The sequence below is a fragment of the Gymnogyps californianus genome, chromosome Z (assembly GCF_018139145.2).
Source record: "Gymnogyps californianus isolate 813 chromosome Z, ASM1813914v2, whole genome shotgun sequence".
NCBI classification, from domain to species: domain Eukaryota; kingdom Metazoa; phylum Chordata; class Aves; order Accipitriformes; family Cathartidae; genus Gymnogyps; species Gymnogyps californianus.
The window spans coordinates 66,134,397-66,161,542 of NC_059500.1; the positions used below are offsets into that span (position 1 = coordinate 66,134,397).

General features: G+C 42.5%; 3 protein-coding genes across 3 annotated transcripts in view; 2 read left to right on the forward strand and 1 right to left on the reverse strand.

Moving 5' to 3' along the window:
• Positions 1-777: 777 nt before the first annotated feature.
• On the forward strand, positions 778-3,899 carry LOC127027469 (molybdopterin synthase sulfur carrier subunit-like). Its single transcript, XM_050913223.1, has 3 exons — positions 778-825; positions 1,211-1,332; positions 3,773-3,899. Exons 1-3 carry the CDS (start codon positions 814-816, stop codon positions 3,897-3,899), a joined length of 261 nt encoding a protein of 86 aa, XP_050769180.1. The 5' UTR covers positions 778-813.
• A 176-nt stretch (positions 3,900-4,075) lies between these two features.
• Positions 4,076-9,067, forward strand: LOC127027467 (molybdopterin synthase catalytic subunit). Its single transcript, XM_050913222.1, has 5 exons — positions 4,076-4,130; positions 5,044-5,179; positions 6,055-6,208; positions 7,640-7,763; positions 8,956-9,067. Exons 2-5 carry the CDS (start codon positions 5,059-5,061, stop codon positions 9,022-9,024), a joined length of 468 nt encoding a protein of 155 aa, XP_050769179.1. The 5' UTR covers positions 4,076-4,130; positions 5,044-5,058; the 3' UTR covers positions 9,025-9,067.
• A 5,831-nt stretch (positions 9,068-14,898) lies between these two features.
• ITGA2 (integrin subunit alpha 2) overlaps positions 14,899-27,146 on the reverse strand; it is a 53,603-nt gene continuing 41,355 nt past the window's right edge. The window contains exons 24-30 of the mRNA XM_050913217.1: positions 26,159-26,261; positions 25,214-25,324; positions 24,584-24,688; positions 24,150-24,263; positions 21,782-21,871; positions 18,196-18,312; positions 14,899-16,836 (exon numbers count right to left, since the gene is read on the reverse strand). Of these exons, the coding sequence (XP_050769174.1) occupies positions 16,747-16,836; positions 18,196-18,312; positions 21,782-21,871; positions 24,150-24,263; positions 24,584-24,688; positions 25,214-25,324; positions 26,159-26,261 (730 nt within the window). The 3' untranslated portion in view covers positions 14,899-16,746. The remainder of the gene's footprint in view (positions 16,837-18,195; positions 18,313-21,781; positions 21,872-24,149; positions 24,264-24,583; positions 24,689-25,213; positions 25,325-26,158; positions 26,262-27,146) is intronic.

Here is a 27,146-nt window from a genome sequence, read left to right on the forward strand (position 1 = left end):
AAGCAAACAGCACAGAAATAACCCTGGCCACCCACAAGGACACCGTTTCAGGGCACAGTTGTGCCCTGCAGAACAATTGCCGTGGGTCTCTCTGCAGCACCTGCCACATAGCCCACGCCGCCTTCCCCTCCTCCCTGGCGCCAAACTGCAGGAGGTTAGCCAGTGTTCTTCCACCATGCTATGTTTCCATGCAGGCAATTGCTGAAGGCGTACAGTTGTCCGCAGGGAGACAGATGCCATGGCAATCTCCGCACTGAAACAGGGCCTACCCCAGAAATCCTCTATCAGCATTTTGATGGATCTTCAGCTTTTACAGGTTACGTATACCTATTATGTGCCCGTGCAGTGGATGTATAATGTATGCAAAGCAGTGGACGCATGATGCTTGCAATCATTTGCAATCCCCATGCACTCTGGTCACTGAGCCCATGTGAAAATCTGGCTTTTAAGGTGCTGTCCCCACAAGTACAGGCTGCATTTGGGGGGCAAAGTGACGGCCTCTCACCCCCTGCTCCCCCACCACCCTCCGAGGGCCGTCTCCCACCTCCGTTATCCACCCGTGCGGGAGAAGGGCCCGGAGCGGGGCTACGCCACACCGCTAAGCCCGGCCCGGCCCGGCCCGGCCCGGCCCGGCCCGGCCCGGCCCAGCCAGGCCCAACTGTGCCGTAGCGGGCCGCGCCGCGCTGCCGGCCCAGGCCGCAGGGGGCGGTCCGGGCCCGGCGCCTCTCGTCCGGGCGCAGGCGCCACCGTGAGCCCACGGCGGAGGGCTGTGAGTCCACGGCGGCGGGCTGCCCGCCCGGGGACGGCGGCTCCATGCGCTGCCAGGTAGGGGTAGCCTGCCGGCGCCCCTGGAGAGCGGGCCCCGGCTAGCGGCGCGGCGGGTGCCGGGGAGGGCGGCGGGGCTCCCTCAGCCCCTCTCCTCGGCGGGCGAAGGCGCCGGGCGGGCGAGGCCTGGACGGCGGGAGCGGGGCATGGATCCGCGCTGACTTACCCGCCCCCCCTGCTCCCCCTTCCCTGCTCTCCTTCTGGCAGCCGGGGAAGGAGGAACGCGACAGAGCTGATTGGCATTAAAAAAAGCCAGGGAAAGGTCTTCCTCCGCTGGTTTGGTTTCGGTTGTTTGTTTTGGTATTTTCGGAGAAGTTAATGTGCAATAGCGGGATTTTTTTCAGTAGGCCCCGCTCCCCCTGATCGGCGTTTGTTCCCCGAGCAGGTATCGGTGCTGTATTTCGCCAGGAGTGCGGAGCTGGCGGGGCTGCGCTGCGAGACCCTCTCCGTGCCACGGCAGATCACCTCTCTGCAGCTCTGGGAGGAGATCGTCAAGGTTCACCCAAGGTATTCGGGGCAGCTACTGCTGAGGTGCACGAAGTTTAACGTGGTTGGGGTTTTTTTGGTAAATACAAATTCAGCGTTTAGCGTTGAGCTGGAGCACTTCGATACCATAAAAACAGTGACAGTAGCTTGTTCTTGTTACCTGCAGCAAGAGTTTTGTGGTTTGGCCAGTTGGAAAAATGCTGTAGCTTTATGTATATGCAAGGCAAAATTAGGTCCAATAAACGTACCCAAAAGTTGAGCCTGAGGGCTACTTTAGGCTGTGTGGCCCATTGTCCAGGGGGGCCACGGCGTGGTAACTCTGCTGCACGTGAAGACTGAGCTGTGTTATTAACCTGTGGAGAAGGTGAGATGTCTCAAGGAGGGATCAAGCACAGCCAGGGCAATACATAAGAAATTAATGATAATGTGCAGGTGTTTTTGATCACGTATCTTTAACTGTACTGTTAGCCGTTGGTCTGAACTTACGGCACACTGTGGAAGGCAGGTCAGGAAGGGAACTGAAGCCGTGCCACAGGCTTCCATCCACTCAACCCTTACATAGGAAGTAGACTCAGCCACTTTCAACCTCCTCTGCTTTCAAAAAAACCCCACCACTGTTGGTTGCATTTCATAGGGAGTCTGGCCCTGAGGGAGCGCTAGGTGTGTGCTGTAAGGACCCCTGTGGCACTGGTGCTCTTTGGGGGTGTCAGCAGAAATCCCCCTTCAGGTTAAGGCTGAGGGAAGGTGCTCAGTCCTGTCAAGAATGAGTCTGATAGACAAAGGTGCAACACCGTTTTGGAGGGGGGAGTGGAAAAAAAAAAAAGTAAGGTATAACAGAGGTCGAGGTCCTCAGGATTTAGTGCTGAATTTCTGTAACTTTGAACTTAGGTGCCAAATTCTTGCTTTAGGCACCACCCTTTATTAGATCTTCTCTCAAAGGCTATGAAAAAAATTAACTATTTAGCAATGGCATCTATTTCCAGATGAGAAGCTCTAACCAAATATTAGACCAGGGGCATTTTCCTCACAGAGAATTGAGACTAAGTGTGTTTTCGCGGAGGAGGCAGTAGGGAATGAGTGTATTTTACTTTGCAGCCTAATACTTGGTGTCAGAAGCAGCAGCAGCACCTTTGGTCGGTTTACCATAGTTTGTCAACTTTGTCCTTTTATCCGTGATGGCTTGGGGCAGTACATTTTGCATGTGCAGTTACTTCACAGCGGCCTTCTTGGAAAATGCTTCTGCTCCTAGCTTTTCTGGAAAAACTCAACATAATTGTAGGGCATTGACCACAGACTTCTATTCACTTTGCTAATGGATATTCAAACTGCAGCTTGAGCATACTTGACAATGATCTTCTGTTCCACCCATTCTCCCCAATGAATTAACTTGCAAGTGACATTAATTAGAGCCCATCCTTCTAATGGGCACTTCAGTTTCATAGTTGCGCTCAGATACACAGTGGCTTGCTTTACTTTCATACAGTCCCTTCCTTCAGTCTGCCCTCTGAGTCAGTGCTACTGTGTTTTGCTCAGCCTGTGCCTTGCCTACATTTGTCTATCTGGCTGGTAGGAAATGAGATGATTTTTACTTGTACCCTTTTGGCATGCTGCTTTTTTCTAGGCAATACAGCTCTCCGCTGTCTGTGCCAGGTTTTGTAGTCTCAAACAATAACAGTTATCATGCTTGTACCTTCTAAAGTAAAATGTTGGCATTCTTTTTCTAATGTCTTACTGGTGTTGCCCTCATACTCACTGTGTGATTGCAGTTAGTCGTGAAAGTGACTCCCTGCCTCGTGGTATCCAGAGCTGTGGATTCTCACAGCAACATCTCACAGATGTGAAATCAAAAAATATATAGAATATCTGCCAGAAAACGCATGGTATCTGCCCTCTTAGTTCTGTTGCCACTCCTTATCAATAGCAAATTTCAGACCTGTAAGTACGAAAGACTCAAAGGCTCATAAACTATGAGGTTACACAACAAGAGCAACTCTTTGACCACTGAATCTTCATGAGATCTCACGAACAGCATCCTGCAATGCTTCTTGCCATGTAAGAAAATTGCTCCAGTCCAGCCAGACTGAATCAGGGGAACATTTCCTTCTAATCCCAAATTGGATGATTGCTGCCTCTTGAGTTACCTGCCTCTTTGTTAGAAGCTGCTGAAATGGGTCTGGTATACATTGGTTTGTTCTGATGTAGGCCTATGACAAATCCAATTCCTGACTTTGGAAAATTATACTGAGTTGGTTTCTCCTTAGCCACCACAAGAAAATCCAAGAGTAGGAGGTGGGTGTTTGTTCTATTTTTGAAAGTATATTGGAAGCAGAGTTGCGTAAGTCTCAGTGGTATTTACCGCAGCTGCCCCAGACTGCACCAATTTGTTGTTTAATGAAATCTCATGGTTAAATGCAAACACTCTATTTAGAAACCTATTTGTGCTCCTGCCAATCCCCCTCAGGCTTGCTGTCATCCAGGATCAAGTGGTTTTTGCTGTTCGGCAGGAGTACGTGCTTCTTGGAGATCAGCTCCTGGTCCTGCAGCCCGGAGACGAGGTTGCCATCATCCCACCAATTAGTGGAGGCTGAATCTGCCCAGGTTCTGTTAGGTAGGTATTGCTTCTTGCTTAGTTTCCTGTGGAGTGTCATCCTGTGCTAAAATATCTCATGGATTCTGTGTAATGTTCCAATAATCTTTGTTTGTTTAGGTCCAGAGATGTAATTGCAATTCTCTCCCACCACCCCGGTACTCTTTTGAGAGAGCATAACTTGCATTTCCTGCTGGAGAGAACCATTGTGCTGACCAGAAACTATAAGCTGGTACACCGATAAATGATTAACACATATGCAGTAAATGGAAGAAAATTGCCAGAGGGGTCAGGCATTGTTCTGAATTTGTGTTTTAGGTCTTGTTATTCTTTCATAGTTGTTTCTGGCTGTCAGTAGATACCCAGCTTGCCCAAATAAGATAATAATGAAAAACCTCCTGCCACTTTTTAACGGAAAAGACGATACAGAAAAAGAATTAACTGCTGCTTAAACCCCCCTGCCCCCCTTTTTTTTTGGCTGTTGCTGTCAAAGGAATAGGTGTCCTTAGAATAGCTTAATTTCTTTGCATGCTTTCAAGTGCCAGTCCATGTATTTACTGCAGCTTCTTCCATTGCTGCTGCTCAAAATACTTCTTTTCCTCCTCATTCTTAGATGAACTGATGACTGGTTTCTGTTCAGAGCAATTAGAATTGTCTCCTGTGTCACTGAAACAGACCGATAGTATGAGGTCCTGAATATCCTGGAGAGCATATTAAACTTTAGGATTAGAACTCTAATCTGTGTTTATCAGAAATCTCTGTTTTAAACCGTGTTTGATTTCAGGATAAGATAGGGAGGAGGGGCTGACAATCTTACCACAGATTTACTAGCACAGTGGTCCATGCTGGTTGATTGTACTGTTAAACTGGGGCCTCAGACCAGTTCTAGTTTCGTCCTACCAGACCAGACTTTCCTACCAGGAAGGAACCTGTATGCATTAAAAACCAGGTTATTGCTTGATATTTGCAGTTAATATTCTCTCAGCAAGTCTGCTGAGAAGTGAACTTGCTATGGTGACTGGTCTCTTGGGGTGAGGAAGTAGATGGTGCATGTTTTCTGCATGAAGTGGGCCATCTCCACTGGATAAAAAGCAGTTGGCCAATGCTAGTATCACCAAAACCAACAACAGTCTGTTTGGTTTCAGCTTTTCTAGTGAGCTATGGATGAAAGTGAAGATGTGCCAAAAGATTTTATCAAGCTCAAGTCTGAAAAGCTGTCTGTAGATGAAGTGTCAGAGCTGGTCATTTCACCATACTGTGGGGCAGTGTCTCTGTTCATTGGTGAGTTTAATATTTCTGAGCTGAATCTCTGGGTGTGTTAATAGTCTAATAAATGGAACCTAGATTGTCCACACCTCAGACTCGTGCTTCTCAAATAAATAAATTCCTGGACTGAACCCAGGATGTTTAGAAAACACGTTCTGAATTATTTAGAACAAGACTATGGCAGCTCTTAAACAGTTGCACTGGGACAAAATGGTGAGAGGCTTCCCTGCTGGTGTGGCTATCCTAGGGCTGGACAGAACAGCAGCTCTGGAGTACAGGACTGCTTGGGAGCTATTCTTCCATCCCCTTGGACACAGCTTGTTCAAGGTGGGAAGTGGGATATTGTGTCTATGCAAACCGCAGGTCCACGCCTGTGTGAAAGCTCCTGCAACTCAGATCTTGGTTGAAAGTAAAGGACTATTTTACGCATGGGCTGGTGAAGGTCGAGGCTGATAGCTCTGTCCTGTTGCTTAATGTACATGGTACAGATCTTGAAACCCCTTTGTGCTTAAACCTTAGTGCTACTGGGCTCCTGAATACTGAGCACTTAAACATTGCATGGGCAAATGCAATAATAGCACCTTAGCAGTTACCACAGAAGATGTCCCAGCCTTGGGCATTACAGGCTGCAGACTTGTGTAAACTAAATTCTTCCGTGTATATTAAAGACTTCTCTTGTTCAAAGAATCTCTTTACACAGTCATGATTAGGGGACGTTGTTTATATTTGCACAGTACTGACCTTGAGCATAGCAGGAGAACCTGGGTTTTACTCAGTGTTTATATATAATATATTATTATATAATAAATATATAATATAATATATATTATAAATATGTCATATATATTTATTTACTCAATGCTTTTGGTTGATAAATCATTTGTGTTTAGGTACTACAAGAAATAATTTTGAAGGGAAGAAAGTGATTCGCTTAGAATATGAAGCATATACCTCAATGGCAGAGACGGAAATAAAGAAAATCTGCAGAGATGTTAGACAGAAATGGCCATCAGTCAAACATATTGCAGTGCACCATAGACTTGGGTATGTATGGCGAGACCCCATCCTTCTGCAAGTGGAATATTAATGCTTGTCTGGTGCATGGCTGTGCTTACATAGTTGCAGGACGTGCAGGAGTCTTTATAAACTGTAATGCAGCAAAGCTGGCTGCAGCATCAAGCTCTCGCTGCGAAGCTAAATTTGAGAAATCGTCTTTTCAGAAATGTGTGTATTGGTAGTGTTTGCTGGAGTGCACATTTAGCCTGCAGGATCCTTGATGCTGGTGTGGTGGTTTGAAAGTGGGGAGAAGGGATTGAGATTTCATTCCAGGAAAGAGGAGGCTGTTGGTTTGTTTTGTCTTTTTTTAAAGACGTGAAGCTGGCAACACTTTCTTTTTTCTTCTCTCTTCCATTGGGGTGCCGCAGAATGTTGTTCTCGTCAGATTTAAGTCAAATTATGCCATAGGGAACCTGAAAGCCTAGACTATGGGGAGGGGAGAGGTATGGTAATTGCCAGCCATGCTTGCTGGAGGACCTCCTGTTGTTCCTTGAGTCTTGGATAAGCATTTTCTGTTGGGTTCAAAACATGGAGTACTAGTGTCTGACGTACTCTTGAGCTTCACTGTTCATCAGATTTCTCGCTGAAACTAGCAGGATTTGCACAGTCTGTTGCAAATGCTTGTTTCCTTTTCTCTCAGCAGGAGGAACTTAGAAGGTGATCGCAAAGGATATTAGCTCTGAGGTGTAGTTTCCTTAGATTGCCTCTATCATCAGCAGAGAGCGTGATTCTCTTGAGGGCAGCTCAAAGCATTTAAGCTTAGATTTTTCCTATGAACTGTTTGCCAGAGGAGCCTTACTATAGAGGGAGGGTTGCGAGGCAGCTTTTGGGAATACTACCCTTGTGAGGAGCAAAAAAACCCCTTGCACTACTTAAGTTTGGAAAACAACGCACCAAACAGGAAAAACTTCATAATTTGAAATCGGAATTTGTCAAAAATTAAGTTTTATTGCAAAATCTGCATAGTTTGAGGCACTTAATTTCTTCTTTCACAAATTCTTGTGCAAACTGGGATGATTTCTTAGGTTTTTAGGTAAGAACGGGCTGTTCCTAACTTGTTATTGTTCATTATTAAGCCAGCTACCAGTGAGTTTCCTATGCATTGTTGCAAGTTAGTAATTTTTGCCTCTTAATTCCATAGACTTTATTTAAAAAAAGAAAGAATGGAAGAAAGAAGCCTATGTCTGGTGGGTTTATTTATTCTAAAGCATGGAATTCTCACATCTGGTACTGATTTTGGTTGTGGTTTTCTTTCTTTTAAAAAGTGTATAATCTTTTGGACATGGCTTGACACTTGCTCAGTATGAATGAGTCAGGAGAGCGTGTGGCCAGAATACTGACGTGACATGGCCACAATGTTTGGGTGCTCTTGACGTTAAGCATTAGCTAAAGCTGCTGTTGTTCCTCTTCTCTCCCTAGTGTGGTTCCAATAACTGAAGCAAGTGTTATTATTGCAGTCTCCTCTCCACACAGAGCAGAATCTCTTGAAGCTGTCATGTACTGCATCAATACCTTAAAAGCATCTGTCCCAATATGGAAAAAGGTATGTTTGGGGACAAATTTGATTTTAGGCCTGTGCCAGAGTCTTAGGCAGCTGGGCTAAAGGCTACTGCTGCTCTTAAGGGAAGCCGCTGAAGCATTATGGGCAGCAGTTGCTCCTGATGGGATACCAATGTCTAGCACCAGTGAGTTTCCTCTAATGCAGCAGGCCCATCTGTGGCAGGTAGGGCACCTGGAAGGCCCTCCCTTGCCTGTACCATCCAGCTCGTCTTCCTTTTAACACCATCCTGGCGTCAAAGTGAAGGAGCCCTGAGCTCTCCTCATTTCAGTGGCAAAACTCAGTTCTGCACAGGCCTGTGGAATAACTTTGACTCAGCTTTGCTTCAGACAGTGTTGCAGTTTGCAAGTAAAAGTGGCCTTTCTTTTCTTTCCGTTTTCCCCTTATCCCCATGGCCTCGAGAAAGCACAAAGCATTGAGCAAGAGCACACCATGAAGAGATGAGCAGAGGTCCCAAAGCTGGTATGGGCACATAACAATGTGCGGAGAGACCAGCCTGGGTCTAGAAAGAGCCTCATTGCATAACCAGTGTTGCATGCAAGTAATGAGCATTACCTCTGCCTTCGCTCCCAGACAGAACTTGGCATGTGGTAACAGTGATGTTCTCTGCATGACTCCACTTTTCTGACACCTCTTTCAGGAGATTGGAGTTCTGTGGTCTCGGAAAGAAAAATCAGGGGCTCAGAGCCCTGCTGAATTTGCTGCTTAGGACTGGACGGCTGCTGGGTAGTCCAGTCTGTCCTGAAGATCTAATACTTCCTGTATATTGTTGTAATATTTATTTTTTTAATATTGACTTTTTGTATACACTTAAATACTCTCCTAAAAATGATGGTACAGTAGGTTAATATGGCAACACGTGAAAAGGGCCGTTTTAGACAAGAGTGCTGTGTACTCTACAGCTTTTACATCGTTTCTTCTAGATGTCTTTCTTGAATTGACTTCAGTGTAGATGGGCCTTTCTAAATTTCATGGGGCTCAGCCCCAGGTTCAGCATCTGCCCACATGTAAGTCAGTATGTTCTAAGGGTGCTGCCCTCTTTTCTGTTTGCCAGCCAAGTGCTGTGTAGTCCTGTTGTGATCGGTAAATAATAGCAGGATGGCTGTTGTTTGGCCTGGCTTGTGGCTGTATGTAGCAGACTCCCACAATATTTCCCATTCTTTGTTTATATTTGCAGGAGATTTATGAGGACGAATATTCTTGGAAAGAAAACAAGGAATGCTTTTGGGCAAATTCAGAAAAATAACTGTACTCTTTTAAAAATAAAGTGTTACTGTTCCTAATGAGCATACTGGTTTAGCTTGGAGTTATTTTTACAGAGAATCTATATGTTTTTAAGCAGTTGTAATAGACATTTCAATCTGAATAATTTAATTAGGACTGAATGAAATGAATGAGTAATAATTAGGGTTTTTAAGTGTTCTTGACTCTCCTTTGAAATCATCTCTTTGTGCATTTTAACATGGAGTCAGTTTTTAAAAGAATCTTCCCTAAAATTCTTGGTTGCAAGGTGTTTAGTCCTGTGTGATATATGCTACTTTAATGCCTTTACATTGGTAGTCTGTTCACTGTCTGTATGGGAGGTCACAACAGGACAATTGGATTTTTTTCAATCTTAAAAAAAGTCCTGAGTAGTTTAATTTTATATGACTGTAGAATCAGTTTGCAAGCTTTATGCTATTTTGACTTTTGTGTAACATGAAAGCTACTTGAAGTAGATTAAACATTTTGGTACAGAGAGAGAAGAAAATATAAACTATGCCCCAGAGTTACTAACTTTTTAGTAGTGGTTGTTCCAGTAGCTCTGTCTCACAGAAACATTTTTACTGTGCAGCTGATATTACAAGTCATTGCATTAAAAAAATGTGGACAGACCTTGATTCAAAGTTAGATCTGATACTCTACCAGCAACAAACTTGCATTAGCAATAACATGCAAACCTGTAACTACTTGATGTCTAGACATGGTTAATTTTGAAGGAGCTTTTTTGGCTGTGTAATTGTATGGTGCTGCAGGAAAAAAGCGCCAGCTATTACAAATAGACAACTATAAGTTTAATTAGTTTTAGTAGTTTGACTTTAGACATGCTAGGATTCAAAGCCATCGAAATGGATTAGTTTTTCAAAGGAAAGTGAGTCTACTGAACTTTTTGCAGTTTATATATGCATTTATAGTCACATTTATGATTTTAATACAGTTTTTCTCGTTACTGCTTTGAAACCTAGTTAAAAGAGAAAGAGACTGACATAATATGCCTGTGCTTCCACTGGAAACAATGAGCTGCTCATCTGAGTAGGATCGTTTTATTTATATTACTGTACTGTGCCATGATAGTGTTTAGATGTTAAGAGTTCAAAGTCCCATTGTGTATGGCATTTTTACTAATGCCAAGAGGCAGTTTTATCTAGTCATCATTGTCAATGTAGACAAGATAGATATAAAGGAAGGGAAATGAGATAAAAAAAAGTAAAATAATTTGCTCAAATTTAGGTATCATTACATCGCACAACACTTAAGCCTTAGCTATATAATCCATTTCATTGTGTCTGCAGTAAAAATCTACAAACAGCTGCTAGCTACACAAAACAAAATGAGAAAAATAGGCGATGATCTTTTTTCCCCCAGTGATCTCAGTCCATTTTAATACTTAGTGATGGTTACTGTATCTGGATTAAGTAAACCCCAATGAAACATGCAACTTCAGGCAGAAGCAAGGTTAAACTGTGCTTGTTAACTTACTGATGCACTTTCCTAAATGGAAGTGAGCAAGTCCTTCTGCAGGACAGCAGCTGCTCCTTGCATGCTTACACGTACGCAGCCTCCAAACCATGTGGGCCCTATTGTCTAGGCAGAGCTGAGCAAGTTCAAGGTTGAATTTTCCTTTGCTTCAGAGGCTGGAGAGAAGCCCTCTGCTATTTGAATGTCATTTTTACGGGGAATTGTACAGATTACCCCTGAGTATAGATCACTTCCTCTGTCAAGTAGTTCTTTTTGTTTTTAGAAAAGAAAGAAATACACAAACTTTCCCATTTTTGGTGTTCCTTTTTCCACGTTCATGTTTGCTGTTAGCATGCAACTAATTAGTGTATTAATTTCACAAAAATAAATGGCTAGCTTGCCTTGTAGTGGATGGTTTATGAATGAAGTAAAACCTATACAGTGCCTGCATACTGGTGCTGTGCTCCGATACAGAAAAATAGTGGTATTTAGAACAGTTAAATTGTACTTGGGGCCCTATGATCAGGGGCAATTCTTGTGGTGCACTAGTGCCTCTCTAGTGCTGCTGTCTCCTGGAAGATTTCTCCAGGGTGACCTTAAGTGCACCTTCCCCATCAGCAATGCAGCTGGGAAGGAGGGTGCAGAAAAGAAGAGAAAGAATAATTGTGTACTTCCCCACAGTGACCAGGAACAATGAATGGAAGAGATGTTGTACTGAGTCACAGCTGAGTGTTACAATGTGTGTATGCTGCCATGGTCAAACAATGAAATGTCATTTTGTGTCCCTAGCTGTGCATGAGGCAAGTACTGCTTTGTTCTGGAACAATGATGCATCAGTCTTGTGTAACTTCGGGTTCTTCAGCTGGCATCTAAAAGCGAAATGGAAATGCCCCTAGGAGGGATGATGTGCATAATTAGAGGTAAAATGTATCATCTCACTGAAATTTAAATCCATACTCTGAGCTCAGTGTTCCGGCTCCCTCTGTAGGGCTACCCTCTCTGCTAGGGCAGTATTGTCGTAAGAGGGCAGATTACTCTAAGATAGCTGCCTAAGGCTATGTCTGGAGCGACCCAGAAGTGCTTCCAACTTTGCAGGCCAGGGGATGAATCCCAGCTGTGTCTGACTGCATGTCAGGGAAAGATGTGGCTGCACATGTCCTGGTTTCCACACATGCAGGACTAGGCTGCTGGATGAGGGCTACCTTGTGTTCTGGTGAGGTCCGTGAGTGGGATGATAGGCAGCTGCAGATGAATATACAATGCAGTCCTAGCTTTCTGGGATGAGTCCAGCTGTTTCTCTGCCTTGGCTATAGGGGAGGGTAATCCCACCCCTCCTTGGCTCTTCCAGCATGCTGCAGAGGTGGTTGCTCCAGCTGCAGACAGATGTTCCCAGGAACAGATGCTGCAGAGCAGAGGGTCATCGTGTGATTCCTGCAGAGATCTGCCAGATGAGGGGTGTTTGTGGAAGGGAAGTGTGTGTCTTCAGAGCGAGGATTTGTCCTTCTGAAAAGGTGTCTTGGTCTTGGCTGGCAACATTTGAGTACACTGATCCCTTTGTCTGGCAGAACGTCCATATACCAGCATTGCTTACTTTTAAGAGTTTCCTCTCCTGATTTTGATCTTTCATTCTGCTCTGTTCTCAAGAGCAGGTCAGCCTGATGCGTACTATGGAAACAGTAACTGATGGATTGTCATGAAATAAACGGGGGAGGGATGGGACCGTGTTATAAGGAGCCTACCCAGGAGATGGCAGCCGAGAGACGGCTGTGCGGGAGGAGCAGCTCCCAGCCTGCTCAGGTGCTGGCTGTGCTGAGAAATACAGGCGCTCGCTTCAGCTGTCACTCATGAAAGTGCCACTGTCGCACTCAGGAATGAAGCCTTTAGATTGCTCAACTTTGAACTAGATTTTTAGCTCTTCTCTCAGCTCGTTTTTCCCATAGCTGTTCAAGGAATTTGCAGTTTTATAGACTAACAACGCATTAATTTGCTCCATCAAAAACATTAAAAGGAAGAAAACTGCTAAAACTAATTATTAACAAAGTGAAATTGTATGTGAAAGCAGAGAGTGCTACCCCTTGTCCCCCAAAAAGCTCTGAAAACTCAATCTTGAGCTCTTCCATTAAGTGTTCTGTGGAGGTACTTGAAGAAAGAGAGTTAAGAATAGGCTGGTGACTATAAATCAGCAGGTTCTTTGAGTACCTTAGGCCTGTTTTTTAAAAATAAACCAACCATACAAGTGTTACAAAAATTAGCATCCTGATGTATCTTTATAGCAGTTCTGTTTTAAAACTTCCATTTTGACTGTTTTAAGAGAAAGAGACACTAATACATTTTAAAAACTGCTAGCACACCAAAACCTGTGGTTGCATATGAACAATTGATCACAAATGAGGGCAGAAAGGTTGACTTAAAAGATAGCACTCAACTTTTCTGAGGCTGTGAAAATTATGTACACTTTATTACCTTTAAAGGCAATAAAAAGTTGAGGCAATTAGCTATAGATTTTGAGATGCATTTTCATACTTCATTTTCTTTATTTTTTAATTTGCAAGCTTTGTTGTACCTCAGTTTTGGATATAAAGGGTAATACACACCAGTCAGTATATAAGGAATCTGGCTTACAATTCTGCAGAACACTAAGACTTGGTGAAACATGGAGTTTTGTGCCTTAAGATTAGGGTCATCTGGTCCTGTATTATAGAAGTGTTTTAAGTTGGTAGCCTGAACGTTTATGTACCACTGTTAAAAGTATGGAGGAGTTGAAAGTGGGGAAAAAAAAAGGAAGCTCCATGAAGTGGCTAGTTTTCAGGTGGTAGTTACTGCCATGACTGTCTTCCTATTGTCTTCCTATTCACAGCTAAGTTCCTCCCTCTCTTCCTTTCCCACCGTGCTCCTGCTTGTTGCATTTGGCTTTTCCAATGTACGGTGGGGACTAGCTAGAGCTGGTGTCAGGACATGCTACTCCTGACCAATTCTGTACATAGTATAAAGTGCAGGGCATAAGACTGGCAGAATACGGTGTAATTTTAGATGCCAGTGATGATAACCCCATGTTTATAGGAAGGCCTGACCATGGTAAGGTTTTAACACCAACTGTTCAACCAGAGCTATTCAAATACAGATATTTAGAACTAATGCAATCTGACTTACACTCCAATATAGCTTACCAGTAGTGTTATGACTATAACCTACAAGACTTCAAGTGCAGCTTCTTTGTATACCTAACAGAGTCATCCCCTTACGGTTTTCACTGTGTGCTACTGGAACAAAGACATATTTGGCCCCATTTTATGTAGTGCTTTTTCAGTGGCATTTCTTCTCTTTAGCGTGCTGTTTAAAAATAAATGAGTCTGTGTTCAGCAGTATTCTTGTTTTTATTGTACTAACGCTGTTAGGCCTTCAGGTAGGCACCACAGTGATAAAGTCCCTGCTCCCATAGAGCTTACATGCTAGCTTTCAGAAGTCAGTTTGATTATAAACTCTCTTGTACATCCCAAATCTATACATAGGCTCATACGAAACTACCTCTGATTTTGGACTTGATTCTAGTGCTTCAAGAAGTCAGCAGCTAGATTTCAAGACCAGAATCAAGTTATATCTGAGTTTGCTGAAGGTATTGCTGACTTTTCTTGCTGCAAGCGCAAACAGAAGTACATGCTGAAGCTCAACATTTCAGAATATTATTTCACCTGTAACGTGCTGTTTTAAAAAACTAAAAAAAAAAAAAACAAATCCCCTTGCGCATAATACAAAATATACATAATATTTCCAGCATTATTTGTGGCTGTGCCAACTTAAAAGTGCAATAGACTCACCCATTACAAAAACTGAATTAGCCATTTAAGTATTAATTGTAAAAGAAAAACTAATAACTTGAAGTGGTTAGGATACAGAAACCTTACCCATTGCTATGCCTTCCCTTTATTTTGGGAAAAAGTATTATGTTCAGGCTGGGGGGAAAATCCTGTTGTCTGGGCCAAAATAAAACCCAGTGAAACCAGTGAATTTAATCATTGCTACCTGATTAATAAACTGTTAAATCCCCAAAAGAAGTTGGATGTCAGATACTGACCTGTACCTCCCACCGAAGGTGGGAGAAGGAAATCTGGCTGAATGCCTAAATTTCCCTTGCAAGCAGCACCAGAAATGAAAGATGCTGCCATCTGCTGCGTTGTGAAATTCCCCCTCTGGCCTGGAGTGCATGACCCTGGTTATGTAGGAGCTTCCCACACAAACGGGTGTAGGGTTTTGTTTTCTTCCTCACAAGTTTATACAAGAATTGAGGCAGACAAATTTTTATCTTTACGTTCAGAGCATTTGCCCTCAGGGTTTATAATTACAAGTCAGGAGCTTATTCTTCAGCTTTATGCAATTGCTACTTTTTTTTTTTTTTTTTTTACTTTTTAAATAATTGTTTTGGTCACAAACTCAGCTGATGGCAACAATCTTGTTTGACAACCAAGATCAGAATCTGGATTGTTTTTCAGATTGTTAAAAAAAACCCCACCCCAAAACATAACATTTCATAGATACAAAATAAATCCAAAACACATATAAAACTACACTGAGCACAATCCAGCTGTCACTGCAAATGAAGCTGTTATTTGCCAAAGAGATGGTTGGCTCCTGACTGATTACTGATTAAAAAAGACTGAGCAAAACTTTCAAACATGCTCAAGAGTCCCTCAGAAAATAATCTGAAAGGTGCCTAAGCATAATTACAGTCTAGCTTTGGGGGAAAGAAAACATGACTTTGGGTTCTGAATCAGGCACGTCTAAATGTTTGCAAGTAAATCACCTCGAGTTGGAAACAATCTGACTTGCATGGCAGTGTACATAAGGACAACACACACATCTTCTCTCACAATTGATTATAAGCATAATTGCCAGCCATGAGAGAGAAAGGCAGCCAAAAGGCCAATTCCCCTGACTGTTACCAGTCTTATAGCATGGGTCTTTTTAAGACTGAGCTTTCATTAAAACCAGGCAGCATAACGGCATGTGATCAACTTCAGGTGTGTAACCAACACAAAGTCACACAAGTGTTGTGCTCAGAGCTCCTTCCAGAGCACTACAGTACTTTACTGTATAAAACATAAGTTAACTTCATCAAGACATGAACATGTGGGACCAAATAAAATGTGACGGGTAAGGAGGTCATACTGAACTTTGGTCTCCTGGAGGGCACTGAGATGCTAAAGAAACAAGTGCAGTAAACAATTTCCAGAGCTTAGGTCTTCACTGTCCTCTGTTCTAACATGTATACTTCCTCAGTCATCATCCCCTTTATTTCACTTCATGCTTTTAGTCTTGCAAAATCTTTCAGTCAGAATTAAAGGCAAGATCTTGACTGTCTTCCTTATTTATGTCAAAAGCCAAACTGATGTCAGAGGGACTGCGAGCATAAAGCCCAGTGTAACAGTAGTGGTAGTGCTTCTCAAGATGAAATCTGAAAACTAATCATAACATTGCAGAGAACATGCTGTAAGTGATTACGAAATTCATATTTTCTTCTCGGAGAGAAAGTATGCAGAAGGCAGTTATAGATACCATTTGACAATATTTCCCCAAAACAATGTACTTCAGTAATTTAGTTGTGACCTTAGTGCAAGGAATATGGTGAACTTTTGGAACAGTTTGCCCATCCAGTTGTCCTTTAGCACCCAGACAGACATCTTCATATGCAGTTCCCACTTTATAGATTAGTTAAGACAAGGTTTGCTGGTGCAAGTTACTTCTCTAAAACAATAAGGATGGAGCTAGTCAATGATAAATGAGTTTTCTTCTCCCAGTCTGGAAGCAGTATTCACCACACATTCATCATCAACTTAATAGAAAATGTCCTTTACACATATGGTACTTGTCAACTGAATTACGAACTGATGCTGTTCCACAATAATCTGAAATAAATTGCTCTGTTTCACTCTGCAGTGGATCAGGAGAAGGGTTGCTGGCACAATATGTTACTGTAAACTCCGGACCTGCCAGTTCTATGGGCTAAGTTTGTTTGAAAAGCAAAAATTTACAAGAAAAGGCACTATAAATCATTTTTGAAAAAAACCAAACCGTCCTGCAGTTACTCTTATAATAGAGTAGAATCTGTAAAATATTTTCATCTATAACAAGACACTTCCATTAAAAATGTTTAAATGTTACTAAGCTTTAAGGCACTCCAGCTGAAGAACCGGCTGGATCACGACTACTGTTGGTGGCTCAGATCTCCTCTCTTTATCCACATAACTCATCATCTTCAGTCTTTGTCCTTTGTGAGTTCTGTAATTTCATCGACATCTTCTATATCCTGTGTCATTTTCTCATACTGTCTCTTGAAGAAGCCAAGCTGTGAGAAGTATTAAAATAACACCACATTGCAGTGAGTCATTGATAGTTACATTTCTCAGCTAAGCTAAATAGTGTGATGGTAGAAATACACATGTGTGCATGCACACACATACAGTGTTTGATTTGTAGACAATTCCTAACTCTAAAATGAAGGGAGCTGGGACTTAAACTCCTGCCTGGTGCAACTAAATGCCAAAACAGCAGTGCTGAGTAGCCAGTTGTCTCCCTGCCAAGATACAGGCATCTCCATGCTGCCTTGGTGTGCAAAGGAGTCCTTCAAGGGCCAGTGCCCTGGCACACAGAAAAACTTTTCTCTCCCCTTAATCTAGGTATCCTTTGTAAATGACTTTTTGCCCTCGCCCTTCTCTGTTCTCTTTTTGTCTGTTCAGTCTATATCCTCTCCCTCCTTGCTTCTAATCCCCAGCCTTGCCCACTGGCAGTATCATGGGAGTTCAGAGCCCAGCTGGGGAGTTATGGAAGGAGGCAGGCAGTGTCAAAATGAAAAAAGTACATGCCACAGCCCCTGTTTTGAACCACTGGAAACTCATTTATCATCTTCACGTTGCCAATTTCTATAGGGACCCATTTCAGAATTTTGATTTTTAAAGCCCTTCTGAAATTTCCCATCAAGGGCACAATGCCAATGCAGTATTATTCATACCACCTGTCCTGGTTTCGGCTGGGACAGGGTTAATTTTCTTCCTAGTAGCTGGTACAGTGCTGTGTTTTGGATTTAGTATGAGAATAATGTTGATAACACTCTGATGTTTTAGTTGTTGCTAAGGATTTCTCAGTTTCCCATGCTCTGCCAGCGAGGAGGTGCACAAGAAGCTGGGAGTCAGCATGGCCAGGACGGCTGACCCAAACTAGCCAAAGGGATATTCTATACCATAGGATGTCATGCTCAGTACATAAAGTGGGGGAAGTTGGCCAGGAGGTGCCGATCGCTGCTCGGGGACTGGCTGGGCATCGGTCAGCAGGTGGTGAGCAATTGCATTGTGCATCACTTGTTTTTCTTGGGGTTTACTACTGGTTTTTTTTTGTTATCTTCCTTTTCATTACAATGATTATTGCTATTATTATTATATTTTAATTTATTTCAATTATTAAACTGTTCTTATCTCAACCCACGAGTTTTACTTTTTTTTGATTCTCCTCCCCATCCCACCAGGGGGCAGCGGGGAGGGGGTGACCTAGCAGCTGCATGGTGCTTAGTTGCCAGCTGGGGTTAAACTATGACACCACCAAACTGCATGTGGTTTCGTTCAGCACTAGAGAAGAGAGATTCCAAAGAAAATAGCCCAAATGTATTCATCCCTTTCTGCTTTTCTTTTTAAGAATATAAACACCTACTTACTTTCCACAAAACAGCAACCAATACTAACAGCAGGAGGAGTCCAGCCAATATACTGCCAATCACAACACCAACTGGTATCTCAGCTTTCTCATCCGGCTTCATTATTGTAACTGGGATCTGAAAACAGAGAGATTGTGCGTTAGGGGTTAATGTTAACTGCATGTAAAGTAGGATTTGTAAATCGAATACTTCACTAATCAAGAATAGCTGGACTGCACACATTCTAGCATCAATGACTGGAACACACGAGGCAATTACAGCCCTTTCACTGGTGTCCACAGGTACCTGGTTGCACCACCATGGCACATGGCAGTGCCAGTTAACGATCAGGGGCCCTCATCACTCTTGGCCGTACACGACAGGCAGAGAAGCAATCTCTTCCTGCCAGCTTTCTGCCTCTCCAGTAACAGGAGGTCTTTCAGAGTTGTTCCCATAGCGCACGGATACACCATCACTAGGTAAACTAGACATGCTTTCAGGTGTGCGGGGAATAGCCTTGTGTAGAGCCCCATCTGCTCAAAACAGACTTCTGCTGCATCAGCTGGAGAAGAACTACTTCCAACCGAGAGCTGTCAGAGCCTGTTATCTGTGACGGGCAGCTGTAGGAGGCCAGACACCATCATGCACTCACTGTGTCTGCTGAAATTTCTCCCATCCTGCTCGGCAGGTACCTCTGTCTCCTTTGCCTGCTGTTCCTACCTTCTGGGAAACCACTAACAACTTGTTTGATCTTCTCATGTTAATCTGTGTTCTCCTGAGTCAACTGCATGAATTTGCTTTAAGAGGTATGTGTCAAACAGGACTGTTTCTAGCACACCTATGCTTCCTGAACTACAAGCAATACCAGAGAGCTCCCAGAACAGCATACGGTGTCTGGAAGTTAGTTTTCAGGTGATACCCTATCTAGTTGGGTATGACCAACTATATAGTTACATATAACATAGTTGCTCAGGGAGACGCTGTAATATTTATGAACTGTCAGATCTCTGGATTTAATCTTGAAATGACATGCATTTAGCATAAAGGTTTTTTCCTTCCTGAAACATGATAAAAGAAGTCACATTGGTTTACTTTCTCAGGGTTGCTTGCTCAGTGCATTTGTCTGGTGTAATTTAATCTTAAGCTTTCTGGGAAACTTGCACTGGACTGACATCTCAGTGATCTAAGTAATTTCTGCTGGAAGGCTCCAATGTTGTGCTAGGTGTGGCTATGTGTATTCATTTCACTGAGGCAGGATGGCTTTGTGTATTTTCTAACCGAATGGCCATAATGATGATTATAGCAGGTTAACATTCTGTCCTCCAGCTGGCAGTCCTTTCCAACTTGGAAAAAATTTGAAAGCTTTTACGCAAAGATACCTACGCAGCTTCCCCACATAGCATCACAAGGCAATATTAATTCATTTGGTTACAGAGCAACCCAGCTCATCTGAACTAAAGAGCCAATCTCATATGTATGTGCAGTTTGCCTAGTAATGCTTGCTCCATTAGATCAGCAGTGAAGTAGCACTGATGGAGAGTGCTACTCTCCATCATTGATAAATCGATGCCTAAGAACAAATATCTTCCCTGAAGTCAAACTGTGGTCAGTAAGATACCATGGCTGGGATCCACCTCATCTAGTGTTGTATCTACAATATAGTTCCTTGGCTTCCAATGGAGAAGGATAGGCTCTTGTAGGGCCTAATTCATCCTACTTATTTTGAGGATCATCTTTAAGATGAGATGAATTGCATCTCAGAAATACTTATTCTTTCTACAGATTAGGGTTTATAGAAGGGCTAACTCTGATGTGGATGACTAATGCAGATATTAAGTTGGATGAATCCTACCACCCTTGTCTAAAATAACAGGGTAAGTAGGGAAATAAAGTCAGATTGCTTCTGCACTGTCCTATTCCCAAGGAAGCATGAAGGGCAAAGACTCGGTATCACTGCTGGCCTGCCAAGAAGTATATGCAGTGCTGGGTACTGCCTCCATCACTGAAGTGCCAAAGCAAACTGTCTGCCCTAGGGAGAGTGTACCTCCACCAGCAGGCACATTTTCCAAGACTTCTCACAGGGCAAGAGGCTATCGAGTAAGGATCAGGCTGTAAGCCTCAACAAAAGCCACTGTGTTTCTTAGGAGCGCTGTGGATAACTTTCAGGGTCTGTTCAGCCACTGCCTCAGAGCTGTAAAAGTCCCAGCTGCAGATGTTTCAATGGCTGGCTGAGGAATTACCTTTTATTTGTCAACTGACTTAACAGTCATTTGAATAAATTCTGGTTCTCCTGAAATCACCAACAGAACTGCTAGTAATGTAAATTTGGCAGTGTCATGCTCCAACTGTGGAAAAATACCTAGTAATACATGGTTTATGAGCTACCTAAAAAGCCTGTGCAATTAATTGGAATATTTGCATTGCGTTTTAATGAGTTTCATCTCCTAGCAGAAATAATACCATGCCACAAAGCTGAGGCACTCAGCACACTTCAAATACAGGCATGTAGTTTTTCTGCAAAAACATGGCATTATTTCCAGAACTACTCATATATTACCTTTGCTTCTTCAGGCACTGGAGTTTTCCCTGAATACAAATGTGTCTATTTAGAGGTTCTTCATAAGAAATGGAGTGATCCATGAGAAAACAATGACAAAAAATAGTACTGAATTATGGTCTTATTGAGATAGATCAATCAATAACTGCCTTCGTACATATTTAACAGAATTTTCTGTTGCCTGTGAATGGGCTATGCTACACATTCTTACAGATATTTGACTCCCTTACTAACTTGCATTTTGGTCTTCAGTGGCCTTGGTTATTTTTATGGCTAAAACAGGCTCGTAAATCCTGCAAAAATAATTCTAAACTTAGTATTGCAAATGGCAGAGTGTTCCTCTCTAGATAGGCCAAGAGAACAAGGTATCTTTTTATTACAACAGCACCACAGCACTAATGTATTCTTCAAGTGTTGTTTATGTTTGTATATAGCAGACGGAAACCTTAGGAGAAGGATTCTACACTAATAAAGCGGCGGTTTGGAGACTTTTCTTGAGATTACCTGTGTCCATATTGTCCATTTGACAGCCATTCCAAATGCAAAAAATACTCCACATTCTTTTACAAATGAGATTAAGTATATTTGCTGGAGACTTGTGCCAAACATCTGTCTACAAACATCAAACCAAATACACTTACAGAAGTAAGACTATAAATCAGATTTGTGAAAATGTTTCCCAGGGCTCATTTATCTACAACAATTAATTCCATTGCAGAAAGAAGTCCACATTTTGATCTTTCATGAACAGGAAGCTAAATGAATTTCAGAAGTTTCTAACTGAGTTTTGCTGATAGTTCTACATTCTATTTGCCATCTACAGATTTTAAATAAGTCTGGTTTAGATAGCAGTTGGCTGAAATGCAAACATTTTAGTAACTTAAGGGAGGTTGTATATAGCCAAAAGGATACATTAGTTCAACATAATCAAATGTCATCAGAGTTTGTAATTTGCTATGTACTCCCAAAGGACACTGAAAACTAAATATTATCCCTTTAATACAGTAAAAGATAGAGAAGTTGAAAAAAATATACTTATCTATCACTTACAGTTAGGGTATTCTCTCCAATTACAAATAACTCAGGGTTATGTGTATCGATTTTTGCCTCTGCAGAGAGTTGTAATGTCTGGAAAGTTAACTGAAAGAGAAGATTAAAAAAACCTGTAAAGCTCTATTACAGGGCAAATCAGTTACAATGTAGACATCCTAAAATAATTGTCTTGCTTTGAAACGAAGACTTCAGAACCAGCAAAAAATCACAGTATTAAGAAAATTAAAATTATCTTTTTATTTGTCCCAAGCTAACGTGTCTATGAAAGTAATAATGTATCAGTAATCCAGACTTAACTTTGCTCTTCTTACTTATTAGCAATGAAGCTGGAGAACTGGCTTTTTTTCTTTAACATATAGTTCAAGCAAAACAGGAGTTGATTATATATCCATTTTTATAGTTATTTCAAAGCTGTCACTGCTGTTAGCAGCAAAGAGATGGGGGGGAAAATAACAGTGAGAAAGGGAGAAATAGCTCAGCAACAAAAGACAGATGGGGATATATCTCTGGCCTTTGAAAGAAATGGAAACTGGATGTTCTTTCCCTTTTTCCCCCCCTCACCTCTATCCAATGCTTCTGTTTTTCCCCATTTATTTTTTCCTATCACTATCTGTTCCTCTCCACTGCTCAAATTCTGACATTGCTCCCTCAGCTTAAACAAAGACGATGACAAAAATCTTAAGCCAATTCCCATTTGAAAAGGGACCTTGTGCCAGATCCCACTTCCCTCTGTGCATGTGTTGAGAGGAGAGGAGCATGGCTGTGCAGACACTGCCAGCTCACCGCTGCCCTTCTCCCCAGGCGGCAGGCACAGAGAGCCCCACTCCCTACAGCACCACCGGGAACGGCCTCAGGTTCGTGGGAGCACAGGAGCTCTTGCCAGCCGTACCAAATGCAATGCCTGCTGTGTCATTTTGCTCTGTCATTTTGCCTCCGCAGCCATTTCTCTGTGGCAGGGCCAGGTATGGCGGGCTTGACACAGGGAACGTGAGCAACCATGGGTCCGCAGCAGCCGACGCACACCAAATTGACCGTCCCTGCAGCATACAGTTATTGCACGCCTGCGCTGTCGCCATCTGCCCAAGTGGTCTGTCCTGCGCTCCTACATGTTTAGAAACCCACCTGAACACTATTCAAAGCACCTCGTTAATTCCCAAATACATCTTTGTTTGCTTTGCTTAGCAGGTACCAGCAAGCCTGCTATCCCCTTCTTGGACAATGACTGATTGCCACTAAATAAAAAGGCTGACTATGTGCATTATTGAGTGCTTGCAAGATTATTTGCACTGAACACTGACAATCAAATGGAAAGTAACAAAATGGGACATGAGAGGAAAACTCTGACATGGGATCTTTCCTTCCCATTGCCCAGTGGTAAACAAATTATTTCCACTCACTCTCTTGCAAGGGTAGCAACCTTTTGTTCAGGTCTCCACCTTCTGCGTACCTGACAGCACTAACAAGTGGTCTTGACCCAGCCGATTTGAAAAATACAAACTTTAAAGACAGACAGATGCTTTCCTTCACACACTTGTATATTACATTATCAACCTGACCTTCTCCTTTTAAGAGCTGAATGCTAAAGCTGACAACAGCCCTGCTGTTAAATGTCAATACCTGCCATAAGGCTTGCCAGACAAACTAAGGAGACTGCGTCATGTCCCTCATGCTCTAGGCAAACCCAGGACTCCAAGACAGTTTGGTTGGTTGCCTAGCTAAGAAGCAAACATGGTCTCATTTCAAAAGTCTGGTAATTCATGATGAGTTATATCCTGGAGGACACATGGTGATTTAAAATGGGAAAGTCAAGATATTATTGATGGGTATTTTTAAGCATCCTGTAGGTCTTTAAGCAAGGACTCTTTCCTTGACACCAACTCTAATAAACACAAAAAATCAATTAAAAAAAATTTCCACACCTTCTCTAACAAACATAACTGGCAGCACTAACAGGCTTTTGATATTTTGATGTGACTTAAAACGATTACTATGTAGGCTGTGATCTTCAAAAGCTAAAAGCAGCATTATTTTCCAGGCTATGATGATAATGTACTCTGCTATGCTATGCTGAGTTTTGTGGAAACTGTAGTTCCCCTTGAATGAATTTAACAGACATAGAAAATGTTTTTTTCAGCTGTGAAGATTACATTTTCACAGCATTTTCTTAGGTTTTGTGCTGGACTGAAGGTTATCAGCTCCATCATGCAGCCTCACTACTTGCTTTACTTTTAGATTCAAGTATACACAACAATGTAAAGGAAGGTCTTTCTAGATAGCAAGGTCTCTTTACTGAACTTTGAAAAATATCAGGAGTTAGGAAATATTTGAGTATTGGATCCTTCATGAAGATGCAGCTGATACTCACAGCAGCAAAGGTTCCGTTCCAGATTCGGGTGGACACGTTCACAAAGTACTCTCCCTTCAGCATAACGTCTTCCAGTTTGCATGTGATGGTACTGCACTTCACATTCTTACAGTTCTTCCAGGGGAAACAGCAAGGAGAGGCAACAGCATGCATTAAACGTACACTTTAAAAAATGTTAACATCCTGATTTTTTGCCCTTGCCTTTGCCATTCTGTGCATACAAATTAAGTGCTTGCAGGCTGTGAAGAACATGCACCTTTTCTTCTATCTAAGGCAGATGCAGTGTGTGTGAGAACATCCATAGGCTGCACTCCTGTGCTGTGAATGACGAATGCCACCCCCACCACAGCTGTCCCCACAGGTACAGCAGTGGGCTTGTAAGGGTCAGCTCTGTGCCCCTGTCCTGCGGTACTGCAGCCCTGAGTCTTACTCACCAGTTCTTTGGAAGCTCTGAAGTTCTCTTTTGTGAAAGATGCAGAATAAGGTCTTTTCCCTATTTGCAGTGGATTTATCTGAGCTTGACAAGTAACACCTCTGGCCTGGGAAAGACAGCAGGAATGAAATTGGGTGACATCATACTCAGGAGTTTATAGTCATCATAATAATATATATTTCTGGGATGAGATGGTGGCTGCAAAAGGCTAGATTGTGAATTGTATAACACTGGATACTTTAGGGAACTGAGAGACTGTATGTGGTTTTGGTCAGAATTAAACAGCTCTTTTGGTAATTTTATTCCCCCTAGATTGACCTGAAGGGTTTGTCCCGATCTAAAAATTCCATTTTTACTGTAACCTTCTCAGGAACTTGGAGAAGGACCGAGCTGAAGATTTCCAGAGTCATATGAAAAGTCAGCCGTGGACCATAAAGATAATCCACATCTGCCAAGTAACAGACTAGTGTACTGCTGACATCGTAGTCCTCCCCCTTCCCTTTATGAGGAAGGGACAAGGAGAAAGAGCATAGATTCTCTGAATCTCAGCCACACTATGAGGGAAATAATTGATTTTTGTGGTACTGATTAAACCTCAAAGCACAGCAGTTTATGTAATTCAGTTTTTCACCTGATCTGTGCTGACTGCAGTTATGTACATCAGTGGGTTGTCTTTGCTGGTCAATTCCGGAAGACAGATTTTTACAGATGCCATCTTTACTGGAATACTTCCTGTTGTTACCTGCAAAGCAAATAACTCACAATTAATTCAGGCAGCTATACTTACATATGCTTAAATTATGTGACATAGCAAGAAAATCAGAAATCATGGATGAGTATGGAAGAACTGGACTCCTTTTGCATCAATGTTTTTTGTACTAAGACACTTACTATGGTAGTAATTACATTATGCCAACAGTAAAGCAGAAAGTGTACTGTATAGCTTCAGGTCCCTGTCTGTTTCCTTAGCAAAGCTCGTATTAACTGCATGAAACATGTTTTGAAAAGCAAATATTCTGTCACACCCAATAGGCCTGTCATTCAGTCCTTTAGAGTAGCAGTTACAGGAATGTAAATGGAACGTAATTTAAGTTTCTTCCACGTTGCATATTTGGATCTACGTTTTTCTGAGTTATGTAATAAATGCTGTGATCTGGCTAGTTCTTGCATCTGGTTTGAGCACTTAACTCTTGCCAAACTTCAAGTTTCAAAGTCAAGCCTGCAAAGACTTGTTTTCCTTTATCAAGTTGGCAGAAGACAAATAGGCTCTGTGAAAAAACAGTCTAAGTTGGCCTAAAGTTAAGCATTAACCATCTTCTAAATATGTAAACAGTGCAGGACCAATCCCTTCTCCATTCTATTTGTGCAGTAAGTGCAAATTTCATCCTTAACCTCAAAATGACTGTAAGTATTTATCCCCCAGCTATTTGCAATTTTTTTTTTCTTACTTGACTGATTCAAAAAGCATCAAAATCAGACAGTGAAATCAGGAATGTTTTTTCAGCTATGTTTTGGGACCAGGCTACAGGAGGAGGTAAGGCAGCTTCTCGAACCAGAACCAGAAACATTTACTAACCTTAATGGAGAAGTTGAACATGGGGCCAATATCTTCAAAATTATTCACAGTGGAAGGAATGTTATGACCAGAGTATACTTCATAAAAGTTGATGTTGGCAAGCCTAGTTAACAACCATAAAACAATACATTTCAATTTGGCAGCTGCTTTGAAAACATATGTTACTGGATGTGCCTTCGTGAAACAGGTCAGAAGTACACTTAGAGGAAAAATCAGTCACTTGTACTGCTGTTTGAATTGTACAAAGTTGGTTAAGAAAATACACAGTGTACTGAAGCCCAGAGCCAGAGTGAGCATGTGAAGGTAAGACAGGAGCGCTGTGTGAGACGCAGGCTCCCTCAGCCTCCTGCACCCCATGGTGTTTCAGTGCCATACTGCAAGCTCCTCTCCCAGGCACAAACTGCGACTTTCAGCCTTGCAGTGGTCTCCCTCCTCAGAAAGGCCCCCTCGACGCCCCCCCTTGGTACACCTATAACAGCAAATACCAAAAGACTCCGAGGGAGATCCTGGGCCCTAACGCCATAGACCACAGGCAGGCTTGTTTCCACGCTGCCTGGGTGTCAAAACACACACAGCACCCTGCTTGTGTGGATGGTACATATCGTGTAGCCCTTGGTCTCCTCTGGGACACTTTCTTTAGTATTTATGTGTTTCAAAATTCAAAATTTCCAAAGTTACATGAGGGTGGTTGCAGCCCACCACAGCATGAAATGACAGGTGTGTGATGGAAGGACGTGGTGTGAGGAACCATGGATGCTCGAGGGGCTCAGCCAGCTGGGACCATGCTCAAAGACAATGAAAGCATCTCTGTGTAGTGCATCACATCCATGTGCTACCTGTGAGCAGCTCCTCTGCTGAACCATCCCAGAACTGTGTCTGCTCTTCATCATTAGCTTTCATTAGGAGGCTAATTTGAGCAGTCAAAAAGCAAGCAGGGAGTGAGTTAACAAGGAGCAGGGGCTATCATGATTCCTACATCAGCTCTTCC